We start from the raw sequence: 17,419 nt of genomic DNA on the forward strand, positions 1-17,419 counted from the left end.
TTAAAAAGTCTTATAGCCAATCATAAAATGTTACGTGGCATCTTCAAATAATTTTTTTCCTTTTATTAAATGCATGCACGTTAAAAAAATATAAAAATAAAAATAAATATATAAAAAGTTCAGAAAAATATATATAAAATCTAGAGAAACATATAAATTATAATAGCTTATAAAATAAAATTTATAAAAAATATGATAATTGAAAAGAAATTAGTTGAAATTAATAATATCATTACAAAAATTGTAAATTTTTTAAAAGGTTTTAAAGTAAATGTTATTATAAAATTCTAAAACATATAATTATAAAATTCTAAAAGGTATTTAAATTTCAAGTGTTTTTACAATTATTTGAAATTTAAATATCGTTTTAATAATTATATATTATTTTAACTTTTAAAATTTATAATGATATAATATTTATAGAAAAAAAAAGATCACGTTCTAATAGTACCACATGATCAGTCAACACAGATGAGGTGAATGTCAAAAACTAATGATTCAATCTACTCATCAATCTATTTAGTATCAAATTAGTAACATTTGTGAAGCTTAAAATATAACTGGACAAAGCAAAAAACATAGAAAACAGGGTGAAGTTTATCTCCTGTATGGCTTAAAATGATAATCCTGAAATTCAGAACCAAAAGTTATTGATTCTTCATCAAGTTTCTTCTTTAACCTTCTCCAAGTCCTCAACATATTAGACTGTATTAAACCCTTATACAATGTCTCAAATGTTACTTTTTGAGGAAGTAAACCCTTCTCAATCATTTCCACGAACAGTTGGCATGCATCTCTCCATTTTTGCTTCTCACACAACCCATTGACCAACAATGTATAAGAATCTAAATCAGGCCCTGGTGTACTTCCTTTAACATCATTCCATATTTCCTTAACGACGTCGATTCGATCCAGCTTCATGAACATCCCTAGTAAGATATTATATGTGTGTAAACTCAAATCACATAATTTGCCTGCCTTCATCTTCCTATACAAATTCAAAGCACCATTGACATCCTTTCTCCCTCTATACTCCTTAAAGAAACAATTATAAGTTGCAGCCGAAGGGCTAATCCCATTACTCACCATCTCACCAAGCACCTTCTCCGCCTCTTCGAGTCTCCCACAGGAGCAAAGACACTTGATAACTGAAGTATAAGTAACCACACTAGGGCAAATACCTTTCTCCTTCATATACTTTAACTTATCAAGCGTTAACTCAGGCTTATGTGCTCTGCTGTATACATGTAACACGATTGAAAAGCTGGTCACGTCAGGTTCGATCCCTCGTTGGCGCATTTCATCGAACAGTTTCTCGGCATTCCTTATTGTTCTATCAAACCTTTCATCCGGATGCAAACTGGCTCTTCTACAAATCCCGTTTAACATCACGTTGTAAGTGACAACATTAGGTTCCATTCCTCTTTCTATCATCTCGTTTAAAAACCTCTCTGCCTTATCGATTCTGCCTATCTTGCACCACCCGCTTATTAAAATCGTGTACATTTTCGAATCAACACGAAACCCAGATTTCCTTTTGTTAAAAACCTCAACCGCCACCTTCACGTAGCCGTATTTACAGAGTGTATCGAGAAGGAAACAGAAGCAAAACGAATCGTTTTGACTATCAGTGTCGGTGCCAGCAGTAACGAAACACCCAATATCATCGTAAGCGCGAATGGCTTGACGGGTAAAGCCAGCGGCGATTAAGCGACGGATTAAAATCATGAAAGTGGAGGGATCGGGAGAAACGTCGGATTGGTCCATTTCGAGGATGAGCTGCCAAACGACGTCGAATTGGCGGACCTTGCCGAGAATGCCGATGATGAGGTTGTAGGAGGATGTGGAGAGGAGAGGAGAGGGAGAAGGAGGGAGGGATTTGGAAAAGAGGAAAAAGGAGAGGGCAATTTTGGAAGAGTGTTGGAGGCGGAGGAGAGTCTGGTGGAGAAGGAAGGGAGTAAGGGAGACGCCATGGATTTGGAGGGAAGATTCCATGAAGTGGAAAGGGTTGTGGTGGGTGAGGAGGATTTGGGAAAGGTTGTCGGCTTCATTTGAGGGTTCTAGTCTGGGAAGGTTAAGGGAAGTAGATGAGAGGAAACGGAGGGAAGTGGAAGGAAAGAAACGGTAGCTAATGGAGGAGGTGAGACTGCATTTTGTTGATAATCTAAACGCCATTTTTTATCCTCATCCTCAACAAAACACCATATCTGGTTTTTGATGTTTGCTCTGCGAGAGGAAAAAAAGGTCAAATTCTTTACAAGGTCCCTGGTATTCTCAATTCTTAGATCAATATATTTTTTAATTTCATTAAATAATTTAATGTTACGTGATGAAAATTCATATGATATTACTTTAGCAAATTGTTTGTTTAGTTGAATATTTTCATAATCGAATCGGATTTGGACTAAATTATTTGTCGAATTGAATTAAAAATTAATTAAACTAATTAAATTAAATAAAAATAGATTGAATCAAATGAATCGAATTTTATAATTTTATAATATTTTTATTTTTATGTATTTTTAAATAATTTATTTGATTTAAATTAGATGGATCAGTCAGACCAAAAACTGATCCCTTAAAACGTTGCTTTAATTTGACAAATTTTCATCATTTAAAAAATACCTCAAATAAATTGTATCAAATTATTTTAACGAAGTCAACTGAAAAAGTTAAGCTAAGGGGTAAAAATATACTGTTCAGAAAGAAAAAATATAGTAAAGGTGCCAAATCCGTGAAAAATGGATAACACAAGGATCTTTTATAAATTTGACCACATTGGGCTGGTTAGCTTTCCTATGTGGCAGCATGTGAAGCACGCCACGTGGGTAAACATGAAGCGGTAGCAGATATAGTATAGCCCACAGCGCTTTGAAACTAATCAATCAAACACTGGAACTCAATCATCAATGGCGACTGCAACTTCTTCTCCTGCTTGCCAATTCTTGACTCATTTTGGGTCTCCAAGACCTCATCCAATTATCTTCTCTCCCATCTCCAAACAGACCCATTTTCAACCTTACAGAATCATAGCTAATGGTTCACTCCGAAATAACTACTTCTCTCCAACTCCAACAATCTCCTCCAATTCTCCACTGCTAGTAAAAGCTCAAGCTTCCATCAACGGAGAAAGAGAACCCATGGTTCCTCCTTACAATGTTCTTATAACTGGCTCAAGCAAAGGTTAGTGAGGATAATCTGTAGAATGAACTTAAATAAGCAAATGTAGAAGCATTTAAACTGTTCTCTCTCTCTCTCTGTGAGGAAAACTATGAAAGTAGTTTATTGGTTTCAGGAATAGGGTATGCCTTGGCGAAAAAATTTCTGATCGCAGGTGACAATGTCATAATTTGTTCAAGATCCGGTAAGACTTCTATTGCTTTATCTCATTTCTTATCAGCAAAGCCCTTATGCTGTATTGCAATATACCTATTATGTAACTGGCTAAAGTTGTATACTTTTGTTTCATGTGATTAATATATATGTAATGAAAAAGTGACATCTATGTTGCTTTGATTCTTATTAGAAAAAGTTGAATATGTTTGTGTTGGATAGCCAGAGAGAATTGAATTTGTTTTCGTGTATTTTTTTTGCCTTGAACATATTGGGGGGAGCTTTATCTTCTGGTTGGAGGAACTACTAATACAATTGGTCGTTTCTCCCTTTTGTATTTTGTTTTGTCCTGTTGGTTTTCCCAGCCTTCAGTTCTATTGTTGGAAATCATCGATTAGGAATAAGAGTTGAACACAAAGTTAAATTAGAGTATAATTTTGAACGTTTGTTTAATGATATCAAATTTGATGCAGTGGAATGTTTGCTATTCTTGAATAATATTTTTATCATCTTTCCACCAGTTAATTAGCTTTGTAATACTGCTTGAAATTATGTGTTGAGTTTGCATCACTTGTACTTGATTATCACGCTATGTGATGAATCATCAGAAAGTAGAGTTATGGTCAGAAAGCTAATTGGAAATTGAAATTGAGTGAATAGTTTTGCACTGATATTTTGACAGCTGAACGGGTGGAATCTGCTGTTAACAACCTCAGAGAAGAATATGGGGAACAACGTGTGTGGGTACATCTGCTATGACATTTTCATGACTTCCAATTCTTCATCTATGCTTGTGACTTCATTTTCCATGCATAAAATTTCTCCAATTTAAGCTTGTCGCTGCTTTGAACAAATCTCTTTCACAGGGTACTCAGTGTGATGTTAGAGAGGCAGAGAGTGTGAAGAATTTAGTTTTATTTGCACAAAAGAACCTGGGGTACATCGACATATGGGTATTTATGTCTTATCTTGGTCCCTCTATATTTTGGTGGCAAATTTCTATCTGGAGAATAAGTCTGATATCTCTGGAAACTCATAGTCTAGCTTGTTACATGACGATTTATGAGATCTGTTAGATGTTCTTGATGAATAGGATTCAACAAGAAGCTGCTTAGGAAAATTGTGTTGAAAATGCTTATCTGGTCTTTCACTTTTTAACAAAATTTTTTGAGTTTAATTTTAAGAATAGATCATATTATCAGCGAACAATAATAAAGTTTGTAATCAAGGAATGAATATTAAAAAAAATCATGACTATGAGTTGATGATGGATTCTTTTAGTTCTGCCACTGGAAACAGCCTTGAAAATTAATATCTACTGTGTCACAACATGCAAATATTTGTTTGTTTGGTTTAAGCCAATGAACCTTCCATTGTTGTTTGATGCAATAAAACATGATGCTTTTAAGATCAAAAGTCCGCTGCTAGGACATTTTCCATTCGAACTTGTACTGAAACATTAACGGTTGCTGCTGCACATGTTTTTCATTTACCTCAAAGCTGGGTTTTATATCATGGCACTTATTTGTGTGACATGTCTTTATCAATCCCCAAAAAGATTTCCCTTTTTCATTTGTTGCTTTAATTGATTTTGAGGTCTTATGCTCTTTTCTGTACAAAGCTTTGCATATTACTCTGGCAATGCTTCTCTTCCTTTGTTATAATCTTACTCTATGTTGAGAATGATGCAGATTAATAATGCAGGATCCAATGCCTATAGTTATAAACCATTGGCAGAAGCATCAGATGAAGATCTTATGTGAGCTTACATATACAATCTTTTTTTTTTTCTCCTCTTTGTTCTGTATTCTTTTTTTGGTATGTTGTTCCATTGATTTATAATATGGGTTGTCCTTATGCAGTGAAGTTGTTTCTACAAACACCCTTGGGTTGATGATTTGCTGCCGAGAGGTAAAAACATATTCTCATTTTTCTTGCTTGGACTGCTTTAGTTCTGTTCTGATGCATATAGTTGTCTCTCAGGCCATCAAGATGATGTTGCAGCAGCCTCGAGGTGGTCATATTTTTAACATTGATGGAGCCGGTTCAGACGGAAGACCAACCCCAAGGTACTGTAGCCCAGAAATATTGGGAGCTGTTTTGTTTAATTTCTAGTGAATTCTTCTTGGATAAAGTGCAAACAATTTTCTGGAAGTTGTTTTATGGCTTTATCTATCAAATACAGTTGCATTTACTTGTTAAAGGGTGCTTTCCAAATGGGAAATTTCTACTATCATAGTTGATGTCCTGATTACTTGTTCTTGTTGAGAATAAATACTGCTGGTAACGATTTTATGGTCATCAACATCAGAGGAAGCGGTGTGAATGAGTATTCTGCTCTTGCTTGATCCTTTATCTCCTGAATTTCTTTTGGGCGAATTCCTACCTGAATTTTTTTTCCCTTTCCCGAGCTTGTGTTTGTTGTTGCCTAGAATTTATGCGACTCTGCATTATTGCTGCCAAAATGAGTCAAAAATTTGTGCTGTTTCTTCCAGTAGTTCATGAATACATTGATAGTTACTGTGTGAAGTTCTTCATCAGCCTATTCAACTTGTTCATTAAGTGTTTAATTTGATGAAACCAGGTGAAAAATGTGAGGGCTTTCATCCTTCATTTTCTTTATGTTCTGATGGAAAAACCAATCTTGGATCTTCATTGATGCTTTATATGGATAATTCAGTTCTATTTTTCTTTTGGTTATGGTTAGTAAGGTGACCTTAAATGTGGTAAAGGTAAGAGGGAGGATGCTCAAAGGATGGAAAGTTTTCCCTTTAAAAGATAAGCAAATGAATATATCTATATCTTGCATGTGCAGTGCCATAACATTGTCTCAGCTTCATACCTTCTGGTATTCCAACCCAGTTTTCGTGGTAATTTTAAATTACCTGCACTGCACTCTACTTTCCAATTTCCATATGTCTTGCCTTTTGTTCACCATCATCTTGCTTTATCACAACCTCATAGCAGGTTTATATTGAATTTTTATGCTTCATTAAAGTGTTCTGTTATTTTTCTGGTTAGGCTAATAGAGTCCTCTCTCTGTCATTGCAGCTTAAGAACATTGGAGGCTGTATTAAATATCTTAACTTCCATTCTTCCATGCATATGAATTACATTGTGTATCTCAAATCATTATGTCATATTTTTGTTTGGGTTTTTACTTCTTTGATTATCTGACTTCTTTTTACAGGTTTGCTGCATATGGAGCAACCAAACGTAGTGTTGTGCATTTGACAAAATCGCTGCAGGTAATGTTCAACTTGCCTTGCATAGTGTCTTGCAGTCTATAACTTCTTGGGAGGAAACTAATCCAATTGTTTTCGTTTTTGTTCATGTTTTCAATTGGGTGTATTGTCTATTTTCCTTTTTGAAACATCCCAAGATTCCTTTTCTTTATGGCATATTATCCGGCGGTATAAAAAGCTTACCATAAAAAATCAGGGTGTGATAGTTTAAATAAGTACCTTAAGTCACAAATCCAATTTTGTCTGGTTATTTGCTTCTTTTGGACATGAAACCATAACCATTCAAGTTTTAAGGAGTATTTTGTTTTCCTTTTTACAAGTTATTATGCAGAGGCTCAAAGTTCACCATCCTCATTGTCAGAATTTATAATATTTGAGGGTGTGTAAATGCACCTATTATGCATGCATGTAGTAGAAGTCTAGATAAGGAAATAAAGTAGGATCCAAGTTGTAATTTATGCATGTAGGATAAGGACAAATCATATACCATTTGTACTTGTTATGTAGAGGCTGGCAGAAAATTGAGCCTCAAGCTGACATAATGTCTTCGGTTAAAAAGATTTCCTTGCATCTTTCTCCCCCAAAATGATTGTATGAGTACAGTTTGGAATCTTGGGAGTTGCTCTCTTCTAATGATTTGAAATAGGAATAGTTTAGTTTTTGACAAAATGAGCACGATAGGCATCATAGTGACACATTTGAGGATATATATGCATTGGGACCTTGTCAACAGTTTATTATTCTCTTTTATTTTTCCTTATTAATATATTGCATGCGGTCATTAAAAAAAAATAATGTAAACAATACTCTTAATGACTATAATGTTTATTTATCTTCTCTGGCAAGGACATTTCCTATGGAAGTTCATTTGTAATGCTGGGTTTTCTTACCTATTCACAGGCTGAACTGCAGATGCAAGATGTTAAAAATGTCGTAGTACATAATTTATCGGTATGTTTTTATGTTAAACAAAGTCATCTAATTTCCATCTCTTAATGTTAAGCCTGCCATACTGAATGGTGCTTGTATATTTCTCTTCTCTACTTATCTTGTTTTTAATCTTAAATCTACCTGATGCATTTGTGCTTTAGGTTAAATTTGTTGCTTTCGTATTAGTTCCTCATAGGAATTCCTCCAGATAAATTATGCACACGCAAAAATGCTTAAAACAGAAAATCAAGGAAGCTAAACAGTATTGGAGTTTTTTACACAAACCGTATTTTCTAAATTTCCATCTCAATATGTGCCTCAAAAATTTAGACATACTCTCCGGTTACTCTCTTTCAGTCAGAAGGACCTTAGTTTTGGAGAATTAAATTGCAAATATAATCCAAGGGTTTAGGTTCAAGGTATGAAGCTGATCAACAAGATCAGAGGATGATTAACCTTTCCATTCAATAGGAATCACTGGAACTGACTTGGAGCAAAATATTATATCAATCACAACATTCATCAAATCATGACATCTAGAAGTTTTAGATAGTCCCAAGACATAGTTTAAGGTTCATGTGGCAAAGGAAAAAAACCACTGTTTTATTTCTTAGCCTATGCAACAAAGCTAGCAAGTACGACAGTAATACACAGGCCCTTTAATATCATTCTTCAGTGAAGGTCTAATAGTAGCTAACCTAAGTTAATGTTGTGGGCTTATCTCTTCCAAAATCACAATCTAACCATCTGCATACATTTTTCTAGCTAAAACTTCTACCGAAATGACTGTTGTTCATTGTCCTTGAATATGGCCTTCAGTCCTCAGAAGGTCACGGTTATATATGTACTCATTGTATAGCAGAAGTATTCTACATGAGCCAAAATGCCTTGGTGGTTAGTTTAAATGTGACCACTGGCGAGATAAAAATATGGGTTATACTGATTAAGACATTAAGTATAAATTAGGCTTACTTCTTTAGACCTTTCAAGAGGAACTACAGTTCAGAGAATAAGTAGCTCCATTTGGATTTGTATGCTTGTGGGAATCTTGTTAACAATCTTCCTTTCAAGACCAATTTTAGCTTAGTTCAATCTTCATTTTTAATCCCAGTTTTGGTCAAGCAGTGACCAGATAAGGATTTGATTTTTGCTTTAGCAAAGACTGTTTTCATGCAATTCATGAAGGTGACAATACATGCATTTCTTATTAGGGCAGGCACCTATGCATCATAAAATTGTTAACAGTTTATTGTGAAGTTAGCATATCCCTTGAAGTGGGAGAGAAAAATGCGCACCTCTCTCACTGCTGTTAGGTAAATGGTGTGCCTCGATTGAAAAGATGCTCGGGTGAAAAGGAATGTACATAATATTTTTAAGCTTTATCTCATAATTTGGTTTACTGTGCTAACCTAAAGTATACCTTTACTCTCCTTTCATTCTGCATTGTTAAATCCACGCATTTTAGCTACTTGCCCCCTTCAGTTTTGTTTCCTTTGTAAGTTTTAGAAAAGAATTTATGGACCTCATGTGGGGTTCCAGAAGTGAGATGTCATCTGAGTGCTTGTTGTAATTGATTATTTGAAATGCCTCCTCTTTCTATGAAATATATTATTCCAACTCTTCATTTTTCATGAAGGATCTATATCTCAAGCATTCGTGAACACACATCCAGCAGTAGCTATGAGGATATGCCCTCCTAGGACCCTTCAAATACATGAAAATCTTTTTTAAAAAATTAAACAAACCCATATTGGATATATACAGGTGTCTAACACCCATCTGTCCGTAAATGCTATCTGTATCTGTTATATTTTTTAACTATTTTCATACTGTCATTTTTCTTTTCCTTTTCAGCCTGGAATGGTTACAACTGATCTTCTCATGTCTGGTGCAACCACAAAGCAGGTTGACCACACATCATATCCTTCTCCTGTTAGTTCAGTTTTTAAAAGAAAATTTCTAATTTTTTGTCATTTTCAGGCCAAGTTTTTCATCAATGTTTTAGCAGAACCCGCTGAAGTGGTAAGACTTAGGGTAGTAATCTACAAGCTTAATCTATGGTTCTTTATTTATAGCTTTTCAGTTTTAACATGTCGAGATTACACCTGATCAAATTAAAGAAAATATATGGGCTCGAAGTCTCTGTCTAAATATGGTGAAGACCTGAGCTGAAATAAGATTGCAGTATCTTAATATAATAAATTTATTGAAATCTGGTCACTTACGGAATAGTTTTGCATGGATAGTGTGTTACTTGGTAAACTTGATCAAATTAGTAATTGTTATCTAAGGGGTCAACAATTTTGTTCCTTATTTTTCCTCGTTATTCACTGTTTTGCGGGTGGGGTTCATAGGTTGCAGACTACCTTGTGCCGAATATCAGGTCGATCCCAGCAAGTGGATCATGGAAGCCAACGTATATTCGGTTCCTCACTGGATTGAAAGCTTACTCTCAAATATTTTCAGTTAAGAAATGCAGCAGTTTCTCTTATTTTTTTCATCATTCCTGAACTTACTGGCATCAAATATTTAACCTGTAGTGTAGTAAAATAGATGTTCACTTATTTTATGTGTTTTTCGGCTGCCCTCATGATGCAGAGACTAGCATTCGGTGCAAGACGAAACCGATACGTGCATGAAGATTGAAGAACATCATCCAATATGTAAAGTTCCTAAATCTTTAAGATCCCACCCCCATTTTTCTATGCCAAAATTGGTGTATAACATCCGCAGAATTCATGTACATATTGTTTTTTGTTTAGCAAGAATTCCATCCCTAATGCTTTTCAATGCTTCACTCTTTTATTTTCTTTAATTTTCTATGCCAGAATTGGTTGTTTTAATATTAAAATGGGCTTTAGGGTTAATCTGACCCAACTTGGTCTTGGAAAGAAAATAAAAAGAATTTCAAGAATGGACAACAAAAAGTGTAATCAAACTGTATCATTTCCTTTTCATTAAATAATTTACATGAAATAATGTTATAAGATATGTAACAACATAAACACCAACTTAAGGTGTACTAATTCTATCCTTCGGATAGCAAACAATCATGTGATGACCATATCCATGTGCAAATATGAGCCGGACACATATGTCACGATTGCTTCAAGAAATATGAAGAGTCTAAGCAGCGTCCGCAACGGAGAATAATGCTCTGCAAAGCCTAAAGAACATGATGGAAAGAGGGGTGAAGAACAAAATCATCCTTTTCATCTCCTAGGAACCTCCAAGATTGAATTCATTTCTATTTCTACAGCTCCAGATTCACACAGAGTCCGAAACTTCTCCGCTTCCCTTGCGATCTGAACATCGCATGGTGCGTACAACTGATAAAGAGCTTTGACAACAAAATGAGGAATTAGTGCGGCTACGATGATTGCAAGCAAACACAACCAAAACAATCCGGTCTTCGCGATTTCAAAGATGGCCCTGTCAAAGCATATCAGTTGGTAAGGGTCAAAACATATCATACAATGGACATTGCAAAATATCAATGAAGCATTTACTTTGGAGTACCAATATATTGCAAATCATTAGCAGCATAGAATCAACTAATTAAATCTTTTACCATGAATAATTATTTCCATTTTGCTAAGGTCAAAAGATCGTAATTGAGAATTTGAGATGTTCTAGAGATGGCTGCTAAGTACATAGATCTCTAAACTCGAGGATGATCATGCTGACATACATACATACATACATACATACATACATACATACATACATATGCACGTTCATGAGAGCACACACACATGCACATGCATACATGCATATCTATTTGATATATAGAAGGGAAACTCATAGAAATCTGAACATAAAATGACTCGAATTCAAAGTTGATCCTGTATTTACCACCTCTATATGTACTTATATGTACTTGTAGAACATAGGCCTTTGTGTTAGCAGGAAAGGAAAAAACCTAATGTTTTAAGGTATTTCATGGGGAAACTGTTGAAAATATTTCTAAATTCGCTCGATTAAAGTAAATTAAACTAACAGAAATATGTATATTATATGATGATAAAAGAGGCTTACCAGTAACCGACTAAAAATGGTAAAGCATCAATAACGATAACGCAAATGAAAGTTGCAATTATAGATCCCCAAATAGCAGCATGAGTTAACCAATTCCACCGGTTAACATCCATGGCCAAATGTAAATTAACCAATATGACAACCGCAAGAGTCCAAAGATCTCCTATGCTCGATGCATCAATGGTGCTCTCCCAGTATGCAAGAAGAGGAATAAAGAAGGTGACTGCGCTCTGCCAGAAAGTATCGATCATTGTAATCCAGAAAAGCTTTTTGTTGTAGCATTCTTGTTTTTGACCAGCCCTATACAGCTGAGGGTACTTTAAAAGAGTCCTTCGGCTCAGATCCTTGTCAAGAATACCAACCACAATCGTAGGCAATGCTGTGTAGATTACAGAATACAACACACTGCTCCACTCTGTGATTGCAGTGGTCAATGTGAAACTAGTAAAGAGCACATACCTGCAAATAAACATAGAGAAGTTTAAAAAGTAATCTACAAAAGAATTTCATTTTGTTTAACCAAAATGTGATTCAACTTCTATTTCTGAACCCAACATACGTAAATGATTTTGAACCAACGGCGATCAAAATTCAGTAATCTTAATCCAAGTGAGCACCGCAAGAATTATACTTTTTCTTTGTTCAGTGGGGAGGTAAGATAGTCTAAATCCCTAATACAAGTGGGGTGTACAAGTAAAAGATCAATATTTGCATGCAGCTATTGATTGAAATGCCCTAGTAAAGTGGTAGGAATAGATTTAGATATAGTTGGCATGCCAACGAAACCTTACTGGCACCATTAAAATATACGGGGTATGGGAGAGTACGGGATTGATGTCTATATATTTGTATTATTGCACTATGTGCATCTGGTGTGATGGAGGCTATTTGATACAATTTTTTTTATACTATCGGTGTGATGGAGGACTATGCAGTGAATCTAAGGCGAAAACAATGTTGGTTTAGACCACCAACATGCTCAAACACCTAATGTAGGTTGAATATATGCATTTACTAAAAATTGTAACTCACCAAAATAAAACAAGGACAAATACTGCATTCCTGTAAAAATTGTAAAGTATCATGTAGCCCATCCTCTGGTAATTCCAATGGCCATGGACCAACAAAAGAGGAACTAAGAATCTGAACTGCCCCATCGCGAAGTCAGATGCCATTACAGCTTGCCTACCCTCTTGGCCACTGATGCCAACTCCGACATCCGCCATTTGGATCATTGAAACATCATTGGCACCTGTCAAGCATTCGGCAGTGTGAAATAATTTAGCCCAAATCACCAATAAGAAAGCAGCTAATTTTTTGCTATATTCTAGATCATAAGATGAAGATGATGATTAGAAAAATAAATTGATTGATGATTACCATCCCCAATGGCAAGTGTCATGTCTGCAGTCCTCTTCTTTACAAGGGAAACAATTCCGGCTTTCTGTAATGGGGCAACCCGACAACACAAAACCACAGAACAATTACAGGATAACTGGAAGAGCTGCAAGAAAAGATGAAAAACTAAGTCAGACCAGCATGCAGAACATCATAAGTGAAAAAAAAAAAAAAAAACAACAACAACAACCACCAAAAAGAAACATGAGTTTATGACTCCGTACCCTTTCTTCCAGTTCACTGTCAAGAATATATACAAGACTAGTGCCATCAGTAATCAAGGCTATAGGAGTTGAACCAGCTCCTGACGTTCCTCCGGTGTTATTTGTAGTGCCTGATATAGCCGATGTAGTTGTGAGTTTCTTAGACATAATGATGGCATCTTCTAAACTCTTTCTACACGACTCCATAGATTTGCTGTTAATTATGATTTGTGTCATTTTACTAGTCAAGAGCTTTGAGGAATACCCAATTGATATGGCAGTTTCCTGCTTGTCCCCAGTCAACACCCATACTTTTATCCCCGCTGTTCTAAGAGATTCAATGGCTTCTGGCACTCCTTGTTGCAGTTTATCTTCAATACCAGAGGCACCTAGTATATGGAGATTGTTCTCAATATTGTTCGCAACCTTCCGAAGTAAACTGGCTCTACCCATTAGAGCAGTACTTGCTGCTTCAAATGTGGAGTGCCATTGCTTGAATTCTGAAGTACTCAGTTCTCTCATCCCAACAACAAGTGTTCTCAAACCTAAAGAGGAGTAAGAGTGAAGATGGGCTTCAGTAGTACGTATTACCTTCATATCCATGGACCTATCTATGACACTAAACATTGATGTGTCAGCGCCTTTTACAAACACTTTTACATATCTGTCGGGGAACCCCAGTATAACAGACATCCTCTTCCGATCACTATCAAACTCGTGCAAACCAAAAACATTGAACCTGCATGGCCCAAAATATTTTTATTCATCAACAGAAGAAAAATATAATTAAAATCCAGGAGCACAACACTAGCAAAACTAGCAGCACATCTCCCTTTTTTTTTGTCCCAAACCATGAAAATTTCAATGTCAATTGTTAACCTTACGTTATCTCAATGTCTCAAATTTTCAACAACAAAAGGAAAAGGAAAGTTACAGCAAAAATAAGACAGGTTTTCACAGACTTTTCACCTACCTTAGTACTAGGTAAATATGAAAAGAATAAGTAACATAAATAATGATAATAACCTCAACTACTATAAAAACTATATTTGAACCATGAAAGATACAGGTCATTCCACTTGTACAGGTTAAGAGTTTAGTTCAAAATCATGATATTCGTGCAAAATTAGTTGAGGAAAATTCCAAAGACTCATATGTATGTATGTACGTGCGTATGTATGTATGGTGAAAATAAATTCAACAAGATAGAAGTCAGCAATTTGGATTACCTTTGCCTTTCTCCTTGAATATCAATCACAATATGGCCAGAGGTTCGTTCTATCAGCATAAATCCATATGATGCAGCAGCATAAACCAATGCTTGTTCATCTGGAGACTCTCCTTGGTAATCTATCAACTTTACGGTAGGATCAGGCGTATCTACAATTAGAGGCACAATTGTATTGCAAGCTGCCAATGCAAGGAAGAAATCATATACATGACTGCCTTCTTGTGTCTCTTTTCCGTTCCTTGCGAATTGTAGAAGCTCTGGATCAGTCTTAACCTTCATCTTAGGCCTCAAAACCTTTCCATCCACTGATTAGAAAGAAGGAAACAAAGTCAGAAAATGCGAAAGAGATCTCAAAAACATTCCTTTCTATGACAAAAGGTATTAGAAATATATCTGTTGTTTACCTTTGACAAAGTAACCATCATTCTGATCCAGTGAAATGGCATTTCCACCACTGTAATCTACCCCCCAAATGCTTGCACACTGAAATTCCATCTTGTTCTCAGTAAGTGTACCAGTTTTGTCAGAGAAAACATATTTTATTTGTCCTAGATCCTCATTTATATTCAAAGCCCTGCACTGAAATCTCGAATTTGAAGACTCATCGTACATCCGGGTATCTCGAATCATGAAGTAAGCTTGACCAACCCGGACTAGCTCCATGGAAATATACAATGAGATGGGAATCATGATCTGGAACACAATTACTGACATTAGGAATGTGAAACATATTTCCAATCCCCATCCATAATAATTATAGTTCTCTTCTTCTCCATCAGAGAATTCCTTTCTTCTATAGAAAGGCAAGTAATCCAACTCCTTCCTGTGGTGCCTCAACCAAACAGCGGCACAAATAGAGACAACTGTACACAAAGCAATAAGAAACAATGATAGGAAGATGATCTCCAAGTTCATATGAGTCTCAAGCCGGCTCCTTTTAGATGGGGCTCCTGAGCTGTTAAGCATAGCTTTAGTCTCACGACCAGTATAGACAGCAACCCCAACAGCCCAAGCAGTATTTTTTAGCTCACACCCACGAAGAATAATATTGGAGGGACCAAGTGACAGTTGTTTCCCATCCACTTCCATGTTTGCCTGAAATCCATATATGTTCCTGTTGGGTTTCTCACACTTGATCAACCCAATAACCTCATCATTTTCTGGAATCTTCATAAGGGTCTCTTGTTTTGCATAGCGTGTCTTCAAATTGGATTCTCCATCCAAATTAATAGTCTGCACATATGCAACCCCAGTTGGATCACTAGTTGAGAGCAGAACCATATCACAAGGAATGGTTTCATTTGCATAAATCTTGATTATCTCACCAACCTGAATGTTCTTCCATTTCTTTTCTTGAAATTGATCATCTACCAAAACTGATGCTAGCCTGTTATTCTCAATCCGGTCCGACCTATGGCGCCTATAGTCCTCATATGCATCTTTAACTGCTGTAACCAAAAGGACAAATGCCAATGGTAGAATGGAAGCTCCACGACCAAATACTGCGAGCTGAGGCAGCTGATTAAGCACAGCAATGAGAAGGAAGTATATATAGGCAACTCTATGAAACTGCTCAAACAAGTTCCTAGGCAAAAATGTTAGGATCGAGTACTTCCCAGTCCGAATCGAATTCCCAGAAAACTCGAACCTCTCATTTGTCTGGACAGGATCATTTATATGTACCAACCTAGCATCTTCATCATTGATCTCTTTTTGTGACATGCTAATGCTATACGTCTCTGAATCAGCACCATGAGATCCATATCTCACAGGCTTAGTTCCCAAATCACCAAAATTCACTTCCCTAATCGAATTCCCACCCGAAGCTTTGGACTGAACAGAAAAATTGCTCCTTCTTGATGAGGAACTGAAGGCAGATTCAATACTATAAAAATCCTCAAATGAGGTTCTTGAATCCATCCCAAAAACAAATGCAGGATCCCCTCCAACTTTCTTCTTCTAGATCAGAGGACTATACTACAAAAACCACTATCTATGGATCAAATACATCTCTAACAGCTCAAAGTCAACAAACCAACAAAAATCATGAAAAAAAAAGGCATAGATTATGGTTTCAACCAAATTTGCTGGTTTAATGCTCAGCAAGAGATCTCAAAACTGGGGTTTTAAAATCCATCCCAGAAACAAATGCAGGATCCCAGATCAGAGGAATATAATTCCCAGCTTACGGTTTGCTAGAAAACCAAACTTCAGCAACAGATAATAAGAAACAGAAAACAACCCAGAATTCCAATCAGCCGAATAAAGCCAAAGCTACTCTCCCAGTTCAAAAACAAATTCAACTTACACAAGTACAAAGCAGAAAGGAAGGAAGAAAGAAGTAAGAACCTTTCAGTTTATGATCCTTTGGTAATATAACTTGAAAAGCGAGTACGTTCGAGAACAAGACAATGGAAAATGAGTCATAATGATGGTAGATGCGCCACTCATTATGAAGCTTGGGATTTCGAGGTTTTCGATTCTGTTGTTGTTTTCTTTTAGCTACTGAGAGATGAAAATGTCCAAAAGTCAAAACGCATTGCAATGGAAAACCAATGAGAAAGAGAGAGCGGGTTTTTCAAGGAAAAATTTTGTACTAACAAAACAATCAATGAAAAAGTTGAAATCAAGTCTTTTTCATTTCACCGGAAAATTTCAATCCCGAATTTTTATTTGACCATTAAAAATAAATAAAAATTCTTTACATGGTGAGAGAAGAAGGTTCTTGGATTCTGATTAAAAAACAAACATTTTTAATTCCTGTTTCTAGAAGCTCTGAACTGTCGTTTACTCGTTTAATCGTTCATTACAACTCATCACTGTCGTATTCGTATGCTGTTCGATCTTCATACAGTAATTGGAATAATAATAATAAATTAAATTAATTATTGAATAAATTTATTTTTATCTGTGTTTGAGTTCGATATGAACTTTGATATAATAAATTACAACTTCAAAAAATTCAAAATCATCTTGACTAAAATTTTATTTGAAAAATTAAATTAACTGAAAATTATGTTTTGTTCTCTTATTCCAGATAA

General features: G+C 35.7%; 3 protein-coding genes across 4 annotated transcripts; 1 reads left to right on the forward strand and 2 right to left on the reverse strand.

Annotated features, from left to right (window-relative positions):
* Positions 1–477: 477 nt before the first annotated feature.
* Positions 478–2,275, reverse strand: LOC108488419 (pentatricopeptide repeat-containing protein At2g13420, mitochondrial-like). The gene has a single exon (XM_017792699.2). The coding sequence runs from the start codon at positions 2,173–2,175 to the stop codon at positions 598–600; it is 1,578 nt and encodes a 525-aa protein (XP_017648188.2). The 5' UTR covers positions 2,176–2,275; the 3' UTR covers positions 478–597.
* Positions 2,276–2,880: 605 nt separating this feature from the next.
* LOC108487358 (chlorophyll(ide) b reductase NOL, chloroplastic) lies at positions 2,881–10,298 on the forward strand. 2 transcript variants are annotated; one of them, XM_017791677.2, is made up of 13 exons: positions 2,881–3,183; positions 3,296–3,364; positions 4,016–4,077; positions 4,200–4,286; positions 5,025–5,092; positions 5,196–5,244; positions 5,317–5,402; positions 6,524–6,581; positions 7,479–7,529; positions 9,363–9,413; positions 9,489–9,530; positions 9,863–9,973; positions 10,107–10,298. In XM_017791677.2, exons 1-13 carry the CDS (start codon positions 2,910–2,912, stop codon positions 10,152–10,154), a joined length of 1,056 nt encoding a protein of 351 aa, XP_017647166.1. In that variant the 5' UTR covers positions 2,881–2,909; the 3' UTR covers positions 10,155–10,298. The 2 variants fall into 2 exon arrangements, with proteins under 2 accessions (XP_017647166.1, XP_017647167.1); XM_017791678.2 differs by lacking the exon at positions 4,200–4,286.
* Positions 10,299–10,436: 138 nt separating this feature from the next.
* LOC108489296 (phospholipid-transporting ATPase 1-like) lies at positions 10,437–17,146 on the reverse strand. The gene is made up of 7 exons (XM_017793736.2): positions 14,783–17,146; positions 14,377–14,683; positions 13,169–13,886; positions 12,927–13,050; positions 12,579–12,798; positions 11,547–12,005; positions 10,437–10,940 (listed from the first exon to the last, which is right to left on the reverse strand). Exons 1-7 carry the CDS (start codon positions 16,296–16,298, stop codon positions 10,721–10,723), a joined length of 3,564 nt encoding a protein of 1,187 aa, XP_017649225.1. The 5' UTR covers positions 16,299–17,146; the 3' UTR covers positions 10,437–10,720.
* Between the last annotated feature and the right edge of the window lie 273 nt (positions 17,147–17,419).

Source organism: Gossypium arboreum, chromosome 10, assembly GCF_025698485.1.
Source record: "Gossypium arboreum isolate Shixiya-1 chromosome 10, ASM2569848v2, whole genome shotgun sequence".
Classification (NCBI taxonomy): domain Eukaryota; kingdom Viridiplantae; phylum Streptophyta; class Magnoliopsida; order Malvales; family Malvaceae; genus Gossypium; species Gossypium arboreum.